The sequence below is a fragment of the Pseudorca crassidens genome, chromosome 2 (assembly GCF_039906515.1).
Source record: "Pseudorca crassidens isolate mPseCra1 chromosome 2, mPseCra1.hap1, whole genome shotgun sequence".
In the NCBI taxonomy this organism is placed as follows: domain Eukaryota; kingdom Metazoa; phylum Chordata; class Mammalia; order Artiodactyla; family Delphinidae; genus Pseudorca; species Pseudorca crassidens.
In genome coordinates, this window is record NC_090297.1 from 129,089,758 (window position 1) to 129,110,952 (window position 21,195).

The 21,195-nt window shown below is 38.8% G+C and overlaps 2 protein-coding genes across 6 annotated transcripts in view; one reads left to right on the top strand and one right to left on the bottom strand.

Annotated features, from left to right (window-relative positions):
* Nucleotides 1–9,806, top strand: part of KLHL20 (kelch like family member 20) — a 98,887-nt gene extending 89,081 nt beyond the window's left edge. For all 4 annotated transcript variants that reach the window (XM_067728682.1, XM_067728680.1, XM_067728679.1 and 1 more), the window contains 4 exons: nucleotides 3,892–4,025; nucleotides 4,697–4,905; nucleotides 5,524–5,630; nucleotides 8,262–9,806. In XM_067728682.1, coding sequence (XP_067584783.1) covers nucleotides 3,892–4,025; nucleotides 4,697–4,905; nucleotides 5,524–5,630; nucleotides 8,262–8,346 — 535 coding nt within the window. In that variant the 3' untranslated portion in view covers nucleotides 8,347–9,806. The remainder of the gene's footprint in view (nucleotides 1–3,891; nucleotides 4,026–4,696; nucleotides 4,906–5,523; nucleotides 5,631–8,261) is intronic.
* The window catches only part of CENPL (centromere protein L), a 42,954-nt gene continuing 26,601 nt past the window's right edge, over nucleotides 4,843–21,195 (bottom strand). For both annotated transcript variants that reach the window (XR_010941219.1, XR_010941218.1), the window contains 2 exons: nucleotides 7,705–7,840; nucleotides 4,843–4,979 (listed from right to left, as the gene is read on the bottom strand). The gene's annotated coding sequence lies outside the window, so the exon portion shown is untranslated. The remainder of the gene's footprint in view (nucleotides 4,980–7,704; nucleotides 7,841–21,195) is intronic.

The window sequence follows — 21,195 nt, forward strand, 5'->3', positions numbered from 1 at the left end:
TTGACTCTGCCCCGTAAGTTTATTTTCTACATCTGTAACTCTATTTCTGTTTTGTAGATAAGTCCATATGTAGCCTTTTTTTGGATTCCACATATAGGCGATATCATGATATTTGTCTTTCTCTGTCTGACTTACTTCCATCAGTATGACAGTCTCCAGGTCCATCCATGTTGCTACAAATGGCATTATTTTGTTCTTTTTTATGGCTAATATTCCATTGTATATATGTACCACATCTGCTTTATCCATTCATCTATCGTTGGACATTTAGATTGTTTCCATGTCCTGGCTATTGTAAATAGTGCTGCAATGAACATTGGGGTGCATGAACCATTTTGAATTATGGTTTTCTCCAGATATATGCCCAGGACTGGGATTGCTGGATCATATGGTAGCTCTATTTTTAGTTTTCTAAGGAACCTCTATACTTTCTCCATAGTGGCTGTACCAGTTTACATTCCCACCAACAGTGTAGGAGGGTTCTCTTTTCTCCACACCCTCTCCAGCATTTATTGTTGTAATTTTTTGATGATGGCTATTCTGATGGTGTGAGGTGATACCTTATTATAGTTTTGATTTGCATTTCTCTAATAATTAGTGATGTTGAGCACCTTTTCATGTGCCTCTTGGCCATCTGTATGTCTTCTTTGAAGAAATGTCTATTTAGATCTTTCGTCCATTTTTTGGTTGGGTTGTTCGTTTATTTGATATTGAGCTGCATGAGCTGTTTGTGTATTTTGGATATTTTCTCCCATTCTGAGGGTTGTCTTTTCGTTTTGTTTATAGTTTCCTGTGCAAAAGCTTTGAAGTTTAATTAGGTCCCATTTGTTTATTTTTGTTTTTATTTTCATTACTCTAGGAGGTGGATCCAAAAAGATCTTGCTGCGATTTATGTCAGAGAGTGTTCTGCCTAGGTTTTCCTCTAAGAGGTTTATAGTATCTGGCCTTACATTTAGGTCTTTAATCCATTTTGAGTTTATTTTTGTGTATGGTGTTAGGGTGTGTTCTGATTTCATTCTTTTACATGTAGCTGTCCAGTTTTCCCATCACCACTTATTGAAGAGACTGCCTTTTCTCCATTATATATTCTTGCCTCCTTTGTCATAGATTAGGTGACCACAGATGCATGGGTTTATCTCTGGACTTTCTATCCTGAACCATTGATCTATATTTCTGTTTTTGTGCCAGTACCATACTGTTTTGATTACTGTAGCTTTGTAGTATAGTTTGAAGTCAGGGAGTCTGATTCCTCTGGCTCCGTTTTTTGTTCTCAATATTGCTTTGGCTATTCAGGGTCTTTTGTGTTTCCACACAAATTGTAAAATTTTTTGTTCTATTTCTGTGAAAAATGCGATTGGTAATTTGACAGGGATTGCATTAAATCTGTGGATTGTAAAGCTTAATTCCTGATTGGATTGAGGTGTTCAACATTTCACCGTGTCTGCCTAACATAAGAAAGAGTGAATCCATTGTTTGGGGCATAGGTGTTGTCAACAGGGGTATAATATCAATTTCTGTTTCTAGGATTCCATTATTTTATGATAATGCCAAGCATACAATAAAAAAATATATGAGACATATAAAGAAACAGAAAAATGTGGCCAATAATTGAGAGAAAAAGTAGACAACAGAAGCCGACTTATAGATAATCCATATTTGGAGATGACAGAAAAAGACTTTAAAATAAGTATAATAAATACATTGAATAAAATAGAGGAAAAGATCAATGGGTTAAAAAGTTGGAGAATTTTAATATAGGATTGGAATCTAAAAATAAGATGTACATTTCTACAATTGGAAAATATAGTATCTAAAATGAAGAACTCATTGAATGAGATTAAATAGGGTAGAAGTAGACTGGACACAGCAGAAGACAGAGTTAGTAAACTCAAAGTCAGATTAATAGAAAATATCCAAAAAGAAGAACAGAATGTAAAGAACAGACCATAAGGAACTCAGGGAACACAAACAGACTAACACATATGTAACTGGAGGCCCAGAAGGAAAATAGCAATAAGAGCAGAAGCAATATTTGAAGACAGAATATTTGGCTGAGAATTTTCTAAAAGTGATGAAAAATAAACTTTATTCAAAGTGCATGAACCTCAAGATACCTTTACTGACTAACCATAACCTTTCTCCAGGGCCTCCATTCTGCAGCACTTATATCTCTGCTTCTTTCATCTCTGTGAGTTACTACATTCTCAGAATTTGTTTGGAGGTTTTTCCTTAAGAATGTGCTGTGTCTCCCCAGCTTGCCTCTTAAGAACAAGGGCTATTTTTAGTATTATTTATTTTATATCCTGTAATATTGATATAGTTTGCTATACAATACTTAATATACTAACAGAATTTTTCACCTATGTAATAAAATGCCCAGCACAATTCCAAGTGATTTTTGTCATATTTATTTCTGAACACCAATAATTTATCAATCAGGGCTCAGTTAAAAAAAATGGAAACCATATCAGCTATTTTAGTAAAGAGAATTTGACATTAAAAAATTGGCTAGGGCTTCCCTGGTGGCGCAGTGGTTGAGAGTCAACCTGCCGATGCAGGGGACACGGGTTCGTGCCCCGGTCCAGGAAGATCCCAAATGCCGTGGAGAGGCTGGGCCCGTGAGCCATGGCTGCTGAGCCTGCACATCCGGAGCCTGTGCTCCGCAACGGGAGAGGCCACAACAGTGAGTGGCCCGTGTACTGCAAAAAAAAAAAAAAATTGGCTAGCACATATTGAAGGGCTGGAAAAAAAAAAAGAAAAAAGGACACTGAAGTAACTGTAGGAACCCTAGGTCTAGGAAGACAAGGAAAGAGATTAGAGTTATTAGAGCCTAGAAGCTTGGAGGAGAGGTCCCATAGAACTAGGACCATCAGCACCTGAGGAGAGGGTGCCCTGAACAGCTGTGACTCACATCTCCATGGAGGGTTATTTGCCTGGCTGGTTCTGGAAGGCTGTATTTTCCAAAGATGGTTACAATACCTGACATCTCACATGCTCTTCATACAATCTGACTTTGAAACTCTGCACTGAGAGATGAGGTCTGTGTTTGCTCCCCTTGAATTTGAGCTGGCTTATCAGTATATGGTAGTAGCTCTATGTGACTTGTGAGGCTAGGTCATAAAAGATGATACATCTTTCACTTGTAACTCTTGGGGCACTCACCTTTGAAGCCTTCAGCTGTCTGAGGTCGCCATGCTGAGAGGAAGCCCAACTAGCCTACATGGAGAGACCCTGAGGCTACATGGAGACATGCCCAGCCAGCGCCCAGCTGCTTCAGCACCTGGGTATTCCAGCTCTAGCCACAATTTGACAGCAACGACATGAGACACCTGAGCCAGAACTTCCCTGTGAAGCTCTTCCTAAATTTCTGATGCCTGGAAACATAAGAATTAGTAAAATAATTATTGTGGAAAGTCACTGAGTTTTGGGGTGGTTTGTTACACAGCACAGATAACCGGAACACTGGTACTGTTATCTCAGGAGCTCAGAGGAGCTGCCTCACAGAGCTGTGACTGAAACCCCCAACAAGGCTAGCTTTGGAAGTGCCAGAAAAAGTCTAGAAACTGAAATTAACTGCTACTGTCAGAGTGAAAGGCCAATGTTGAGACAATATTGACAGGGTTGGCAAGCAAACAGAAAGTGTCTAGTCCTTCCTTTTGGCAGAATCTAGTAGAGAGCCAGCTTGGCAAAGGAGAAATGTAGTTTTCAGAGTTCTAGCCCCAGTTCATAAGTCAGAGTACTGATAACTATGTAAAAATGTTAGATTCTCTCTGTACATTTGACCTTAGCAAATCTATGTATCTAACATATCTTCAGCATAATTTCATACCTTATGGAAAAGGCTTCACTTAATAAAAACATGCGTGCAGTCTTTGGTTTCTCTTACCGCAGGTATGATCCGAAGGAGAACAAGTGGACTCGGGTGGCTTCTATGAGTACTAGGAGACTAGGCGTGGCTGTGGCTGTGTTAGGAGGGTTCTTATATGCTGTAGGTGGCTCTGATGGGACATCTCCACTTAACACAGGTTAGTTCCTTCCAAAGTCAGTCTGGTTTCCCCAAACCAATACATTTTTTCTTAGGAGAGTCCCCTTACAAAAAGTATAAAAAGTTCATGTTATCCTATCATTTATTAAGAAAATTATTTTCCCTCTAGGAGAGTTCAACTGTTAGCTCTTCTTCAGCTCCTTCTGCAGTCATAGTCTACTAGTATATTCCCAAAGTATTTCTTTCTCCCTTCATTTCACAAGTTGCTAGGAATTTATAATGAATAAAACAACTATTTTCTTAATATTATTTCCCTCCCCCCAACCATCTTTCCTTAAAAAACAAATAAAATCCTCTGTATTATAATCTAAAAATAAATAAAAACTTATAAACTGGTTTATAGTCTAATCCTGTCATTTAAAGATAAGGAGAGATGCCACGAGTCACGTAGCTAATGAGTCATATAGCCAGAACTAGAACTAGGTACCTTGACTCCAACACATGCCCTTTCCATCAACCATACCTAAAAGAAATCAGTCCCTGATGAGAATATAGTAGTATTATCCAAAGGTAGATGATTCCTTCTCAGAAGCAAAAATCAGATTGCTTATTGAAAATATATGTTATCACAAAGTGAAGTAGCTATGAAGAAAACTAGAGGTGAAAGGAAATGATTGCATGGTCACTTACTGGTTTTTCTTTTCCCTGCAGTGGAGCGTTATAATCCTCAGGAAAACAGATGGCACACCATAGCCCCTATGGGGACCCGGAGGAAACACCTAGGCTGTGCAGTGTATCAGGATATGATCTATGCCGTAGGAGGTAGAGATGACACTACAGAGCTTAGCAGTGCTGAGAGATACAACCCCAGAACCAACCAGTGGTCTCCAGTGGTGGCTATGACATCCCGCCGTAGTGGAGTAAGTGCCCGGCTACTGAAAACTTTGAAAAGCAAAAGCACCAAGAGAGGGCTGTGCAGAAGGAGAAGTCTGATCTGTAAAGTATAATACAATGGGACAGTGAGGAGATGCACTGTATAGGCAAAACAACCCCTGTCACTTTTGTACTGGAAAAAAAAGTTAATTTCTTTTGATTACTATTATCTCAAGAAGTTAAATATCTTATATCCAATCATATCTTTAATTAGAGAATTATTTTTATGATTTATTTACTTTTATTGAAGTATAGTTGATGTATAATATTATGTTAATTTCTGCAGTACAGCAAATGATTCAGTTATACATATATACATTCTCTTTTAATATTCTTTTCCATGATGGTTTATCACAGGATACTGAATATAGTTCCCTCTGCTATACAGTAGGACCTTCTGGTTTATCCATTCTATATACAATAGTTTGCATCTTATGATTTATCTTGTAATCAGTTGCTTCTTTGAAAGGCATCGCCCTGTCTTATCTACTACCTTATCTAACTTCACTCGAATTCATTGATATTGGATTGGATTGGATATATAGATTCATCCATACCTAATACAGAGCAGCTTCTTCAGCAGCCACTGTGTTTTGGTCCCATAGGTTGGCCTGGCAGTAGTGAATGGACAGCTCATGGCTGTAGGAGGTTTTGATGGCACAACGTACTTGAAGACCATTGAAGTTTTTGATCCTGATGCCAATACATGGAGGTAACCTTTAAGCTATGTTGCAAATCACCTCACTGCTGACTTGAAAATCATGGGCTTGAGATAAAACATGACCATGAAAATCAAGATGGTCAGTATACTGAATTACCTCTTGCAGTACTTTGAAAAGGGCTCAAAGTTACCCATATTCGATGGCTTATTTTGACTTCATTGCTCTAAAGTGGCTGACATCTTACAAAATTCCTCTCTTTGGTAACTGTCCATTTTTATAATTGGAGGTAGCAAAAACAGAAAAAACAATCTCCCCTCTAGCTCCGTCACATTCAGCTGAGGAAACTAAAGCACTGAGAAATAAAGAGACCTGCCTAAGCAAGTTAGTGACAGAGTTAGAATTAGAACCTAGACCTTTGGCTGTCAATCTGTCATTGCAATTTTTATGCCCAGGAAAAACAAATTGCAGTTACCGTTTTAAAAATAATACTTTATTTCATTTTAAAACTATTTTTTCTCTTGAGTTTTAAAAATATTTAAATATGTTATTACTCTATTTTAATGTCTGGTAAATTGTAACAGTCACTTTTAGCAAGGAGGCTACATCTTACTTAGGAGAGTTTAAGTTAAGCTGTATTCGTAGGCTTAATTTTACTTTGCTTTTAAATCCTTAATTGTCTAACAAATCCTTCCTAAATACTTAAGTAGTTCTTATAAATTCACATAAATTGGGTGACTCTTGCATTTATTTTAAATATTCAAAAACTTTTACAAATGTAGCAAAATTCTCTTAAACCTTTCAACTTAAAATCCTAAGTCTAAATCTTTGCTCAGTCATACATTTTAAACTTGATCTTTGCTCAATCACACATTTTAAGCTTGATTGACAAAACTAATCTGATAGATGCTCTAATATGCCAAAGTCTCTTAAACACTATAAGTTTAGAAGGTCAAATATATAGTTAATTCTCATTTTTAATATAAAATATTAATAGTATGGGTTTGAGGTACTTTATATCTATACTAATATCTATTTTAAATACTAGCTTTGAAAAAAAAAGTTTTACCTTCTAAGCAGTTCTTTCTCAGAGAATTGGGCTTATTTGCCTAAACACGTCTGGGGTAACCATCTCAGTGGTTGAAGTTGCACATAAACCACAGATAGCAGTCTAGATATGATATCTGAGGCAGAAGACATTCTGAAAGATTTTTCTCATGACTATGAAAGATAAGTTGACGTCTTTTATAGTCACTTTTATATTCCAGAAGGGGCAGTCTTGTAGTCCATTCCTGCTGCATTCTGAGTATACATTTTCTAATTTTGAGCCTGTAACTATCACCCAGATTTTTTTCATTAGTATATAAGATTCAACTAATGAATTTACTGGGTTCTTTTTATAGTCTTCATCTCTGGGAAACAGGGAAAGCCACACTTTGACAGATATCTGAATGACATTCTTTGGATTCTGCATCTCTCTCATGCTCTGCATGGCTCAGTGGTCACAATACTAAAAGTCAGACTAATAACACTGTAGCACTTTTTGCTTATACATCACATTTTCACAACCTTTTTCATGAAGTAAAGATTTACTGAGTGCTCTAGACCCTGGGGATACAAAAGTGAACACAACAAAATTCCCTGCCCGCCTGGAACTGACATTACGAGGGAGATAGTGCCATACCAGGGGTGGAAGTGCTATGGCAAATAGCAGAGAGGCAGGGAGCCCAGGGAGGATTACCCACTTTAAAAGGTAGCCCAGGGAGGCCCCACTGAAAAGGTAACATTTCAGCAAAACCTAATAGCGGTTAAGGGAAAGAGAATGGCAGGTTTTCATGAATAGGAGCCTCTCACTTATGGTGTATTTTCTTCCATATACAGCTTTCTATTTTTAGTGGGAATCTGGGTAAGCATAATTTGGGAAGACAGCCAAGTTTATTTCTGCCACTTAATGACTATCATCCTATGTAAGGACTTGTTTCTCAGTAACTATTACTAATATATGTTAGTAATATTTGACCAAGTAATATTCATGAAATTCTTAAGGACCATCTGTTGAGGGATTACTATATAAATTTTTGTAGTTACATATCCCAAATTTAAAGCCAATTTAAAATCAATACTTACAGTTGACAGAGGATCTAATATTCTTTTCCATGGAAATCCTTAATTTTGAAGATGATCTTTTTCACATATCAAAAACTAGATGCAGACTTTATTTAATCATATCCAGCTTTGTTCCATAAAGGGTTTGAGAAGACTTCTAAGAGTACATACAAAACAAAAGGATAGAAATAAATCACTGAAGTTTAGGCAAAAGCAAAATGTGGGTGGGAAAATATTATAGCCAGGGTCAAAATTAGACACAAAAATGTAGAATATGTGATTCTGTGTAATTGTTATAAGTCAGTCTACATGTAGAGTTATAAAGTTACAAGGCAAAATGGATATATGGTGCTCTCTTAAAACAGTGTCCTAAAAGTCAGAGAATTTCAGTCAATGTCTGAAATAATTCTGCTACTTGCTAGTGCTCAATTCCAGCTCCTACTCTTTGGAAGAGATGTATGAAGCTAAAAATATTAGTTGTGATATAAAACAAAGAATTGTGTTTTATTAACATCTGCAATATGGAAGAAATAGTGCTTTTTCTATTTAGAAATCTGATTGTGTTTCTTTCTTTGCAGGTTATATGGCGGGATGAATTACCGTCGGCTTGGAGGTGGAGTAGGAGTTATAAAAATGACACATTGTGAATCCCATATATGGTGACCATATAGAAGACAGTCATGCATTTGCTCCTCTGTATTGTGGAGAGCTTTGACTTTGGAGCTTTGTACAGCTCTAGAATACACTAAACAAATTTTATTATTTGCCGGTGCCTCAACATGTGGAAATACAGATACATTGAAAGTACTTCACCTGCAAGACGCCACCTTTGCACAATAATTTTCAGTTCTGTGCAGAAGAATATTTATTTTTGGTTTTAATTTATCATGGGATTTTTGTTGCTGGGTTTTTGGTTTTTTGTTTTGGGATTTAGCCTTCCTCCCACCAAAAGAGAAAAAAAGGAAAGACAAAAAAAAAAAAACATTTCAAGCAGTAAAACCTTATTTTTAAGATACTGATTAAGTTTGAAACTACTAATAAGGGAAGAGGTCTATATGGGATCTAGTTGTCAGTTCTAAGCACTCCATCCACAAGACTCCACTACTTACAGGGACTTATCAGTGACAAAGATAGGTATGCAAGGTGTATTAGTTAGGCATCACTCTTGCAGTAAGCACCAGAAGACTTAAAAATCTAAAAAACAAAACAAACATCTCATTTAACTAGAACAATTCAAAAGGAATATTAAATCAAATCAATAAGACCAGGACTCAGATGCCAAAGTTTTCATCAGTGGAAGCTCACATCTTGTTTCCTTCCTTATGGACTTGCTTGCCACTATAAAGTCTTTTTTTCTAGAGTTCCTGCTAGATCTAGAGCTCAGTGCCTCTACAAAAACAGTATATGATTCTCATATACTGTCTTGAGAATCCCCCAGTAGAATCACGTGTAACTCTGCAAGTTTTTGCTCAAAAACGTTACTGACTGAAGCAACTTTCCTTTCTATTTCCTATTGCTACTAAGGACCAGCAGGGAGAAATGGCCTCTCCCCAGCAGTGAATACTGTTATGCAATTTACACTTGATGCTCAGGCCTGCTGAAGCTGAGGCTTACCTGTAATCACAGCCTCCAAGGGAATGAATTCTTCAGTTCATGAAATAGTATGCTAACGAGTATAAAATCAATTGAGGCATTTAATTGATAAAATCTTGGTTCTTTTATAAAAACTATGTATCATTATCCTCATTCTATAAAGCCACTATTACCACCACTCTCAAATTGCACTTTCTGGTAAAAAGTTAACATTTTTAAGGAAAAAGAAGAATACAGATTTCAGTGGTTAAAGTGTTTTTGTTATTGTGATCATACACCAATTTTTTCAATGTATCTTGCAGTAAAAGCTTTGAAAAAGACTTTAACCACAACCATAAGGAATAACCTTCTTCTCCCTCCCCTCACTACAAAAATGTTTGGCAACATTTGTGTTTACATTTAAAGATCATTTGCACCTTTATAAGGAAAAAAAATAAGTATTTGGTAAACAATTGTTTACATGCATCATTTATGCTTTTTTCTAGCATGTATAACTTTTTAAAATAAAGGTAGTACTTACCATAAAAAAATTTTGGTTAATGCTTTTTAATGCTTGTATCTCTGCTACTTAATTTAGATTTTCTGTTTCTATGTCATTTACACTTCCTATTATAAAGTTAAAAGTACTTACAACCTGAAGGAATAAAGGGATTACCAGCTAGAATTATGAATGAATTTTTATTATCTATTTTATATAATAGTATATTACCTAACCTCTAAACTTATTTTCTTGTGTGGGACTTGGAATCAAACAATTTTGAGCTAGAAGGACTTTTAAAAATCATCTGGTCCAGGGACTTCCCTGGTGGCACAGTGGTTAAGAATCCACCTGCCAACACAAGGGACACGGGTTCAAGCCCTGGTCTGGGAAGATCCTGCATGCCGCGGAGCAACCAAGCCTGTGCGCCACAACTATTGAGCCTGCGCTCCAGAGCCTGTGAGCCACAACTACTGAGCCCATGTGCCTCAACTACTGAAGCCCGCACGCCTAGAGCCCGTGCTCCACAACAAGAGAAGCCACTGCAATGAGAAGCCTGCACGCCGCAACTAGAGAAAGCCCACGTGCAGCAATGAAGACCCAACACAGACAAAAATAAATTAATTAAAAAATCATCATCATCATCAGGCTTCCCGGGTGGCGCAGTGGTTAAGAATCCTGCCAATGCAGGGTACACGGGTTCAAGCCCTGGTCTGAGAAGATCCCACATGCCACGCAGCAATTAAGCCCATGTGCCACAACTACTGAGCCTGTGCTTTACAGCCCTCAAGCCACAACTACTGAGTTCACATGCCACAACTACTGAAGCCCACTGTGCCTAGAGCCTGTGCTCCACAACAAGAGAAGCCAATGCAATAAGAAGCCCGTGCACCACAATGAAGAGTAACTCCCACTCACCGCAACTAGAGAAAGCCCACGCACAGCAACAAAGACCCAACGCAGCGAAAAATAAATATTTTTTTTAATGGCTAAATAAAATCATCATCATCATCTGGTTTAAACCCATTTATCGCTCTGCTTTAAGACTGAAAACCAAGGAAGTCCTGCCTAAGTGTAAATAGTCAATGATAGAACCAACATTTGAAATCAGTTCCCCTAACTCCTACTTCATTTCTCTTTCTATGCCATACAGCCACTGCAGACCTACCTGAAACATGGCCTGGAACTAAATATACTAATAGACCTTAATTTTAAGGTCTGGTATGCAACATTGAAAAAGTATAAAAATTTTTATGAGATCATTACGGTACTGCATCACTAACAGTCAGTCTTCAAGACAAAATCACATATTTCCAAAGACTCTACTATTTCATATATTTGAAGAAAAGGAGGGGAATAGTAACAGCAACAAAATTCTAGGGGTTAGACTTTCCATAAGCAGGGAAGTCCCCAGTGAGAGCAATTCACATGGCAGTGATTCAAGAGTAGAGACCCAGGAACTATAGCACTGGCCAAAGTGACCATCGGAGTCTAAAGGGTCTTTTTTTTCCTTACACTGAAGGTGCTCCAGTTTTATTGAGTGAAGTGTACTTATTCTATAAAAGACATTGGTGTAAAATAGAATATTTATTAACTTATTTGCACAGTGATTTCCACAACACTATGAAGTAAACTTGGGTTGGGTTGGTGGTTATCTTCATTTTATAAATAAGTAAATTGAAGCTTAGAAAAGTTAAAATGACATGGTAGATGCTGAACCTCAAATGCACATCCCCTGATTCCAAACCCATTCTTCTCTATAGTGCTCTCCACATTCCCATTTCTAATGTCACTGTTCCCCAGTTTTGTTCTCCAATATTTTACCTGCAAATAATCTACACTCCAGAGACTAGTTCTTGACAACTGTAAAGTAGAAAAGGTCCCTCCTGAACAATATTTGAGTGAAAGTAGGGAAAAAGCATTTCAAACTTTATATTAACTTAGGAAACAGATGGGAAAAGAAAAAAAATGGGATAAGGAAAGAAATAGAGGAGAGAAGAAGGAAGAGGCAAAAACAGACCAGTAAACCCAAATATCACTGGCTAGTTGTCTAAGTACTTTGTGACACTGGCTCTTTAAATTGCTTTGAGGTCTCTGTACTGGAAGTGACTGATAAGAATAGCTCCTAGAAATGACAAAACTCTTCAACTAGAGTTGTCTTAAGTGTCCTTAACAATAGTAACCTTTAAGTTATTTAGTCACGGTTAGGAACTTTTAAATGTAGAAGACGGATGGTATTATACTAACATTAAATATTCAGGGTGTTCCAATAACTGTCAGTAACCTATTAATATCCCTATCCTAGAAAGTTAGAATATTTACTAAAGGGATTCTGAATTCCTAGGAAAAGAGGACGTGTATCTTCAGTGTGAATTTAGATCAATATATATTTGGACTCCTACTAAACAGAAACAGTCCCTGGCTTCAAAAAGCTTACAGTTTCAAGTAGACCTTCAAAATGGCAGAGGAGTAAGACATGGAGATCACCTTCCTCCCCACAAATACCTCAGAAATAACATCTACATGTAGAACAACTCCTGCTAGCAGAAGACCTCAGGCTTCCCAAAAGGCAAGAAACTCCCCACGTACCTGGGTAGGGCAAAAGAAAAAAGAATAAACAGAGACAAAATAGGGACGGGACCTGCACCAGTGGGAGGGAGCCGTGAAGGAGGAAAGGTTTCCACACACTAGGAAGCCCCTTCACGGGTGGAGACTGTGGGTGGCGGAGGGGGGAAGCTTCGGAGCCACAGAGGAGAGCGCAACAACAGAGGTGCAGAGGGCAAAGCGGAGAGATTCCCACACAGAGGATCGGTGCTGACCGGCACTCACCAGCCTGAGAGGCTTGTCTGCTCACCGGCCGGGGCAGGCGGGGGCTGGGAGCTGAGGCTCGGGCTTCAGAGGTCAGATCCCAGGGAGAGGACTGGGGTTGGCGGCATGAAGACAGCCTGAAGGGAGCTAGTGCGCCACAGCTAGCCAGGAGGGAGTCCGGGAAAAAGTCTGGAACTGCTTAAGAGGCAAGAGACCGTTGTTTTGGGGTGCACGAGGAGAGGGGATTCAGAGCACTACCTGAACAAGCTCCAGAGATGAGCGCAAGCCACGGCTATCAGAACAGACACCAGAGATGGGCATGAAATGCTAAGGCTACTGCTGCAGCCACCAAGAAGCCTGTGTGCAAGCACAGGTCACTATCCACACCTCCCCTCCCAGAAGCCTGTGCAGCCCACCACTGCCAGAGTCCCGCGATCCAGAGACAACTTCCCCAGGAGAACACACAGTGCGCCTCAGGCTGGTGCAATGTCACGCCGGCCTCTGCCGCCACAGGCTCTCTGCATTCCGTACCCCTCCCTCCCCCTGGCCTGAGTGAGCCAGAGCCCCCTAATCAGCTGCTACTTTAACCCCATCCTGTCTGAGTGAAGAACAGACGCCCTCAGGCGACATACATGCAGAGGCGGGGCCAAACCCAAAGCTGAACCCCAGGAGCTGTGCAAAGAAGAGAAAGGGAAATTCCTCCGAGCAGCCTCAGGAGTAGCGGATTAAATCTCCACAATCTACTTGATGTACCCTGCATCTCTGGAATACCTGACTAGACAACCAATCATCCCAAAATTGAGGCGGTGGACCTTAGAAGCGAATGTAGACTTGGGGTTTGCTTTCCACATCTAATTTGTTTCTGGTTTTATGTTTATCTTAGTTTAGTATTTAGAGTTTATTATCAGTGGTAGATTTGTTTATTGATTTGGTTGCTCTCTTCCTTTTTTTTTATACATAGGTATATATTTTTTTCCTCCTCTTTTTGTGAGTGTATATGTGTATGCTTCTTTGTGTGATTCTGTCTGTATAGCTTTGCTTTTACCATTTGTCCTGGGGTTCTGTCTGTCCATTTTTTTTGTTTGTTTGTTTTTTAATATAGGTTTTAGTGCTTGTTATCATGGTGGATTTCATTTTTGGTTAAGCTCCTCTCTTCTTTCCTTGTTTTTTAATTACTTTTGAATTATTTTTATTTTTAATAATTTTTCTTACTTTTTATTTTAATAACTATATTTTATTTTATTTTATTTTTTTCCCCCTTTTCTTCTGAGCCGTGTGACAGGGTCTTCATGCTCTGGCAGGGTGTCACGCCTGAGCCTCTGAGTGGGGGAGCCCAATTCAGGACACTGCTCTACCAGAGTCCACCTGGCTCCATGTAATATCAAACAGCATAAGCTCTCCCAGAGATCTCCATCTCAACGCTAAGACCCAGCTCCACTCAATGACCAGCAAGCTACAGTGCTGGACACCCAATGCCAAACAACTAGCAAGAAAGGAACACAACCCCACCCATCAGCAGAGAGGCTGCTTAAAATCATAATAAGGTCAATGACACCCCAAAACACACCACCGGATGCAGTCCTGCCCACCAGAAAGACAAGCTCCAGCCTCATCCACCAGAACACAGGCACCAGTCCCCTCTACCAGGAAGCCTACATAACCCACTGAACTAACCTTACCCACTGGGGACAGACACCAAAAAAAACGGGAACTATGATCCTGCAGCCTGTGAAAAGGAGACCGCAAACACAGTAAGTTAAGTAAAATGAGAAGACAGAGAAACACACAACAGAAGGAGCAAGATAAAAACCCACCCAACCAAACAAATGAAGAGGAAATAGGCAGTCTACCTGAAAAAAGAATTCAGAGTAACAATAGTAAAGATGATCCAAAATCGTGGAAATAGAATGGAGAAAATACAAGAAACATTTAACAAGGATCTAGGAGAACTAAAGAGCAAACAAACAATGATGAACAACACAATAAATGAAATTAAAAATTCTCTAGAAGGAATCAATAGCAGAAAAACTGAGGCAGAAGAACGGATAGTGACCTGGAAGATAAAATAGTGAAAATAACTACCACAGAGCAGAATAAAGAACAAAGAATGACAGAGACCTCTGGGACAACATTAAATGCACCAACATTCGAATTATATGTGTCCCAGAAGAAGAAGACAAAAAGAAAGGGACTGAGAAAATATTTGAAGAGATTATAGTTGAAAAATTCCCTAATATGGGAAAGGAAATAGTCAAGTCCAGGAAGCGCAGAGAGTCCTATACAGGATAAATCCAAGGAGAAACATCCCAAGACACATATTAATCAAACTATCAAAAATTAAATACAAAGAAAAAATATTAAAAGCAGCGAAGGAAAAACAACAAATAACATACAAGGGAATCCCCATGAAGTTAACAGCTGATCTTTCCGCAGAAACTCTGCAAGGCAGAAGGGAGTGGCAGGACGTATTTAAAGTGATGAAAGGGAAAAACTTACAACCAAGACACTCTATCCAGCAAGGATCTCATTCAGATTCGATGGAGAAATTAAAATGTTTACAGACAAGCAAAAGCTAAGAGAATTCAGCACCACCAAAACAGCTTTACCACAAATGCTAAAGGAACTTCTCTAGGCAGGGAACACAAGAAAAGGAAAAGACCTACAATAACAAACCCAAAACAATTAAGAAAATGTTACGAGGAACATACATATCGATAGCTACCTTAAATGTAAATGGATTAAATGCTCCAACCAAAAGACATAGAATGGCTGAATGGATGCAAAAACAAGACCCATACATATGCTGCCTACAAGAGACCCACTTCAGACCTAGGGACACATACAGACTGAAAGTGAGGGTATGGAAAAAGATATTCCATGCAAATGGAAATCAAAAGAAAGCTGGAGTAGCAATTCTCATATCAGATAAAATAGACTTTAAAATAAATATTATTACAAGAGACAAAGAAGGACACTACATAATGATCAAGGGATCAATCCAAGAAGAAGATATAACAAGCGTAAATCTTTACACACCCAACACAGGAGCACCTCAATACATAAGGCAAATGCTAACAGCAATAAAAGGGGAAATCGACGGTAACACAATCATAGTAGGGGACTTTAACACCCCACTTTCACCAATGGACAGATCATCCAAAATGAAAATAAATAAGGAAACACAAGCTTCAAATGAGACATTAAACAAGATGTCCTTAATTGATATTTATAGGACATTCCATCCAAAAATAACAGAATACACTTTCTTCTCAAGTGCTCATGGAACATTCTCCAAGATAGATCATATCTTTGGTCACAAATCAAGCCTTGGAATATTCAGGAAAATTGAAATCGTATCAAGTATCTTTTCCGACAACAACGCTATGAGACTAGACATGAATTACAGGAAAAAGTCTGTAAAAAATACAAATGCATGGAGGCTAAAGAATACACTACTAAATAACCAAGAGATCACTGAAGAAATCAAAGAGGAAATTAAAAAATACCTAGAAAGAAATGACAATGAAAACACGACAACCCAAAACCTACGGGATGCAGCAAAAGCAGTTCTAAGAGGGAAGTTGATAGCAATACAACGCTATGTCAAGAAACAACAAACAACTCAAATAAACAACCTAAACTTACACCTAAAGCAAGAGAAAGAAGAACAAAAAAGCCCGAATTTAGCAGCAGGAAAGAAATCATAAAGATGAGATCAGAAATAAATGAAAAAGAAATGAAGAAAACAATAGCAAAGATCAATAAAACTAAAAGCTGTTTCTTTAAGAAGATACACAAAATTGATAAACCATTAGCCAGACTCATCAAGAAAAAAAGGGAGAAGACTCAAATCAATAGAATTAGAAATGAAAAAGGAGGGCTTCCCTGGTGGCACAGTGGTTAAGAATTCGCCTGCCAATGCAGGGGACACGGGTTTGAGTCCTGGTCTGGGAAGATTCCACATGCCGTGGAGCAACTAAGCCCGTGCACCACAACTACTGAGCCTGTGCTCTAGAGCCCGGGAGCCACAACTACTGAGCCCACGTACCACAACTACTGAAGCCTGTGAGCCTAGAGCCCGTGCTCCGCAACAAGAGAAGCCAACGCAATAAGAAACCCGCACAACCCAACGAACAGTAGCCCCCACTCTCCACAACTAGAGAAGAACCAGTGCTCGGCAACGAAGACCCAACGCAGCCAGAAAAATAAATAAAATAAAAATTTTTTTAAAAAATCTTCCAACAAACAAAAGCCCAGGACCAGATGGCTTCACAGGTGAATTCTATCAAACATTTAGAGAAGAGCTAACACCTAACCTTCTCAAACTCTTCCAAAATATAGCAGAGGGAGGAACACTCCCAAACTCATTCTACAAGGCCACCATCACCCTGATACCGAAACTAGACAAAGATGTTACAAAGAAAGAAAACTACAGGCCAATATCACTGATAAACATAGATGCAAAAATCCTAAACAAAATACTAGCAAACAGAGTCCAACAGCACCTTAAAAGGATCATACACCATGATCAAGTGGGGTTTACCCCAGGGATGCAAGGATTCTTCAATATATGCAAATCAATCAATGTGATAAAACATATTAACAACTTGAAGGAGAAAAACCATATGATTATTTCAACAAATGCAGAAAAAGTTTTCAACAAAATTCAACACCCATTTATGATAAAAACCCTCCAGAGGGCTTCCCTGGTGGCGCAGTGGTTGAGACTCTGCCTGCCGATGCAGGGGACACAGGTTCGTGCCCCGGTCCGGGAAGATCCCACATGCCGCAGAGCGGCTGGGCCCGTGAGCCATGGCCGCTGGGCCTGCGCGTCTGGAGCCTGTGCTCCGCAACAATAGAGGCCACAACAGTGAGAGGCCCGCGTACCACACACACACAAAAAAAACCCTCCAAAAAGTAGGCATAGAGGGAACTTACCTCAACATAATAAAGGCCATATGTGACAAACCCACGGCCAACATCATTCTCAATAGTGAAAAACTGAAACCATTTCCTCCAAGATCAGGAACAAGACAAGGATGTCCACTCTCACCATTATTATTCAACATAGTTTTGGAAGTTTTAGCCACAGCAATCAGAGAAGAAAAAGAAATAAAAGGAAGCCAAATTGGGAAAGAAGAAGTAAAGCTGTCACTGTTTGCAGATAACATGATACTATACATAGAGAATCCTAAAGATGCTACTAGAAATCTACTAGAGCTAATCAATGAATTTGGTAAAGTAGCAGGATACAAAATTAATGCATAGAAACCTCTTCCATTCCTATACACTAATGATGAAAAATCTGAAAGAGAAATTAAAGAAACACTCCCATTTATCATTGCAACAAAAAGGATAAAATTCCAAGGAATATAGGGGCAAGACGGGAATAAAGATGCAGACCTGCTGGAGAGGGTGTGGAGAAAAGGGAACACTCTTGCACTACTGGTGGGAATGTGAATTGGTACAGCCACTATGGAGAACAGTATGGAGGTTCCTTAAAAAACTACAAATAGAACTACCATATGACCCAGCAATCCCACTACTGGGCATATACCCTGAGAAAACCATAATTCAAAAAGAGTCATGTACCAAAATGTTCATTGCAGCTCTATTTACAATAGCCAGGAGATGGAAGCAACCTAAGTGTCCATCATCGGATGAATGGATAAAGAAGATGTGGCACATATATACAATGGAATATTACTCAGCCATAAAAAGAAACGAAATTGAGTTATTTGTGGTGAGGTGGATGGACCTAGAGTCTGTCATACAGAGTGAAGTAAGTCAGAAAGAGAAAGACAAATACCGTATGCTAACACATATATATGGAATCTAAGAAAAAAAAATGTCATGAAGAACCTAGGGGTAAGACAGGAATAAAGACACAGACCTACTAGAGAATGGACTTGAGGATATGGGGAGGGCAAAGTGTAAGCCGTGACAAAGTGAGAGAGTGGCATGGACATATATACACTACCAAACGTAAAACAGATAGCTAGTGGGAAGCAGCAGCATAGCACAGGGAGATCAGCTCAGTGCTTTGTGACCACCTAGAGGGGTGGGATAGGGAGTGTGGGAGGGAGGGAGATGCAAGAGGGAAGAGATATGGGAACATATGTATATGTATAACTGATTCACTTTGTTATAAAGCAGAAACTAACACACCATTGTAAAGCAATTATACTCCGATAAAGATATTAAAAAAAAAAAAGATGCAGACCTACTACAGAATGAACTTGAGGATAGGGGGAGGGGAAAGGGTAAGCTAGGACAAAGTGAGAGAGTGGCATGGACGTATATACACTACCAAACATAAAATAGATAGCTAATGGGAAGCAGCCGCATAGCACAGGGAGATCAGCTCGGTGCTTTGTAACCACCTAGAGGGATGGGATAGGGAGGGTGGGAGGGATGGAGATGCAAGAGGGAAGAGATATGGGGACATATGTATATGTATAACTGATTCACTTTGTTATAAAGCAGAAACTGACGCACCATTGTAAAGCAATTATACTCTAATAAAGATGTTAAAAAAAATACCAAGGAAAAAACCTACCTAAGGAGATAAAAGACCTATAATGCAGAAAACTATAAGCCACTGATGAAAGAAATTAAAGATGACACAAACAGATGGAGAGATATACCATGTTCTTGGATGGGAAGAATCAACATTGTGAAAATGACTATACTACCCAAAGCAATCTACATATTCAGTGCAATACCTATCAAACTACCAATGGCATTTTTCTCAGAACTAGAACAAAAAAATTCAAAATTTGTAAGGAAACACAAAAGATATGAATAGCCAAAGCAATCTTGAGACAGAAAAATGGAGCCGGAGGAATCAGGTTTCTGGACTTCAGACTATACTACAAAGTTACAGTAATCAAGATAGTATGGTACTAGCACAAAAACAGAAATATAGATCAATGGAACAGGATAGAAAGCCCAGAAATAAACCCACTCACATATGGTCATCTTGTTTTTGAAAAAGGAGTCAAGAATATACAATGGAGAAAAGACAGCGTCTTCAATAAGTGGTGCTGGGAAAACTGGACAGGTACATGTAAAAGTATGAGATTAGATCACTCCCTAACACCATACACAAAAATAAACTCCAAATGGATTAAAGACCTAAATGTAAGGCCAGACACTAACAAATTCTTAGAGGAAAACATAGGCAGAACACTCTATGACATAAATCACAGCAAGATCCTTGTTGACCCACCTCCTAGAGAAATGGAAATAAAAACAAAAATAAACAAAAGGGACCTAATGAAACTTAAAACCTTTTGCACAGCAAAGGAAACCATAAACAAGACAAAAAGACAACCCTCAGAATGGGAGAAAATATTTGCAAATGAAGCAACTGACAAAGGATTAATCTCCAAAATTTACAAGCAGCTCTTGCAGCTGAATATCAAAAAAACAAACAACCCAATCCAAAAATGGGCAGAAGACCTAAATAGACATTTCTCCAAAGAAGATATACAGATTGCCAACAAACACATGAAAGGATGCTCAACATCACTAATCATTAGAGAAATGCAAATCAAAACTGCAATGAGGTATCACCTCTCACCAGTCAGAATGGACATCACCACAAAATCTACAAACAATGAATCCTGGAGAGGGTGTGGAGCAAAGGGAACCCTCTTGCACTGTTAGTGGGAATGTAAATTGATACAGCCACTATGGAGAACAGTATGGAGGTTCCTTAAAAAACTAAAAATAGAACTACCATACGACCCAGCAATCCCACTACTGGTCATATACCCTGAGAAAAGCATAATTCAAAAAGAGTCATGTACCACAATGTTCATTGCAGTTCTATTTACAATAGCCAGGACATGGAAGCAACCTAAGTGTCCATCAACAGATGAATGGAGAAAGAAGATGTGGCACATATATACAATGGATTATTACTCAGCCATAAAAAGAATGAAATTGAGTTATTGGTAGTGCAGTGGATGGACCTAAAGACTGTCATACAGAGTAAAGTAAGTCAGAAAGAGAAAAATACCGTATGCTAACACATATATATGGAATCTGAAAAAAAAAAGAAAGAAAAGGTTCTGAAGAACGTAGGGACAGGACAGGAATAAAGATGCAGATGTAGGGAATAGACTCGAGGACATGGGGAGGGGGAAGAGTTAGCTGGGACGAAGTGAGAGAGTGGCATGGACATATATATACTACCAAATGTAAAATAGCTAGTGGGAAGCAGTTGCATAGCACAGGGAGATCAGCTCGATGCTTTGTGACCACCTAGAGGGGTGGGATAGGGAGGGTGGAGGGAGGGAGATGCAAGAAGGAGGAGATATGGGGATATATGTAAACATATAGCTGATTCACTTTGTTATAAAGCAGAAACTAATACACCATTGTAAAGCAATTATACTCCAATAAAGACATTAAAAAAGAAAAAAAGCTTAGTTTCAAACTTTGAGTTTGATTAATGGCTCTCAAAGTGAACCCTGAAGTACTCAAGATTCTTTCATAGTATCCATGAGTCAAAGCTTTTTCCTTAGTAATCCTAGGAAGTTTTTTGCCTTTTTTTTTTTTTTTTACTGTGATGACATTTGCACTTTTGATGCAAAAACAATGGTAGATAAAGTTGCTGAGGTGTT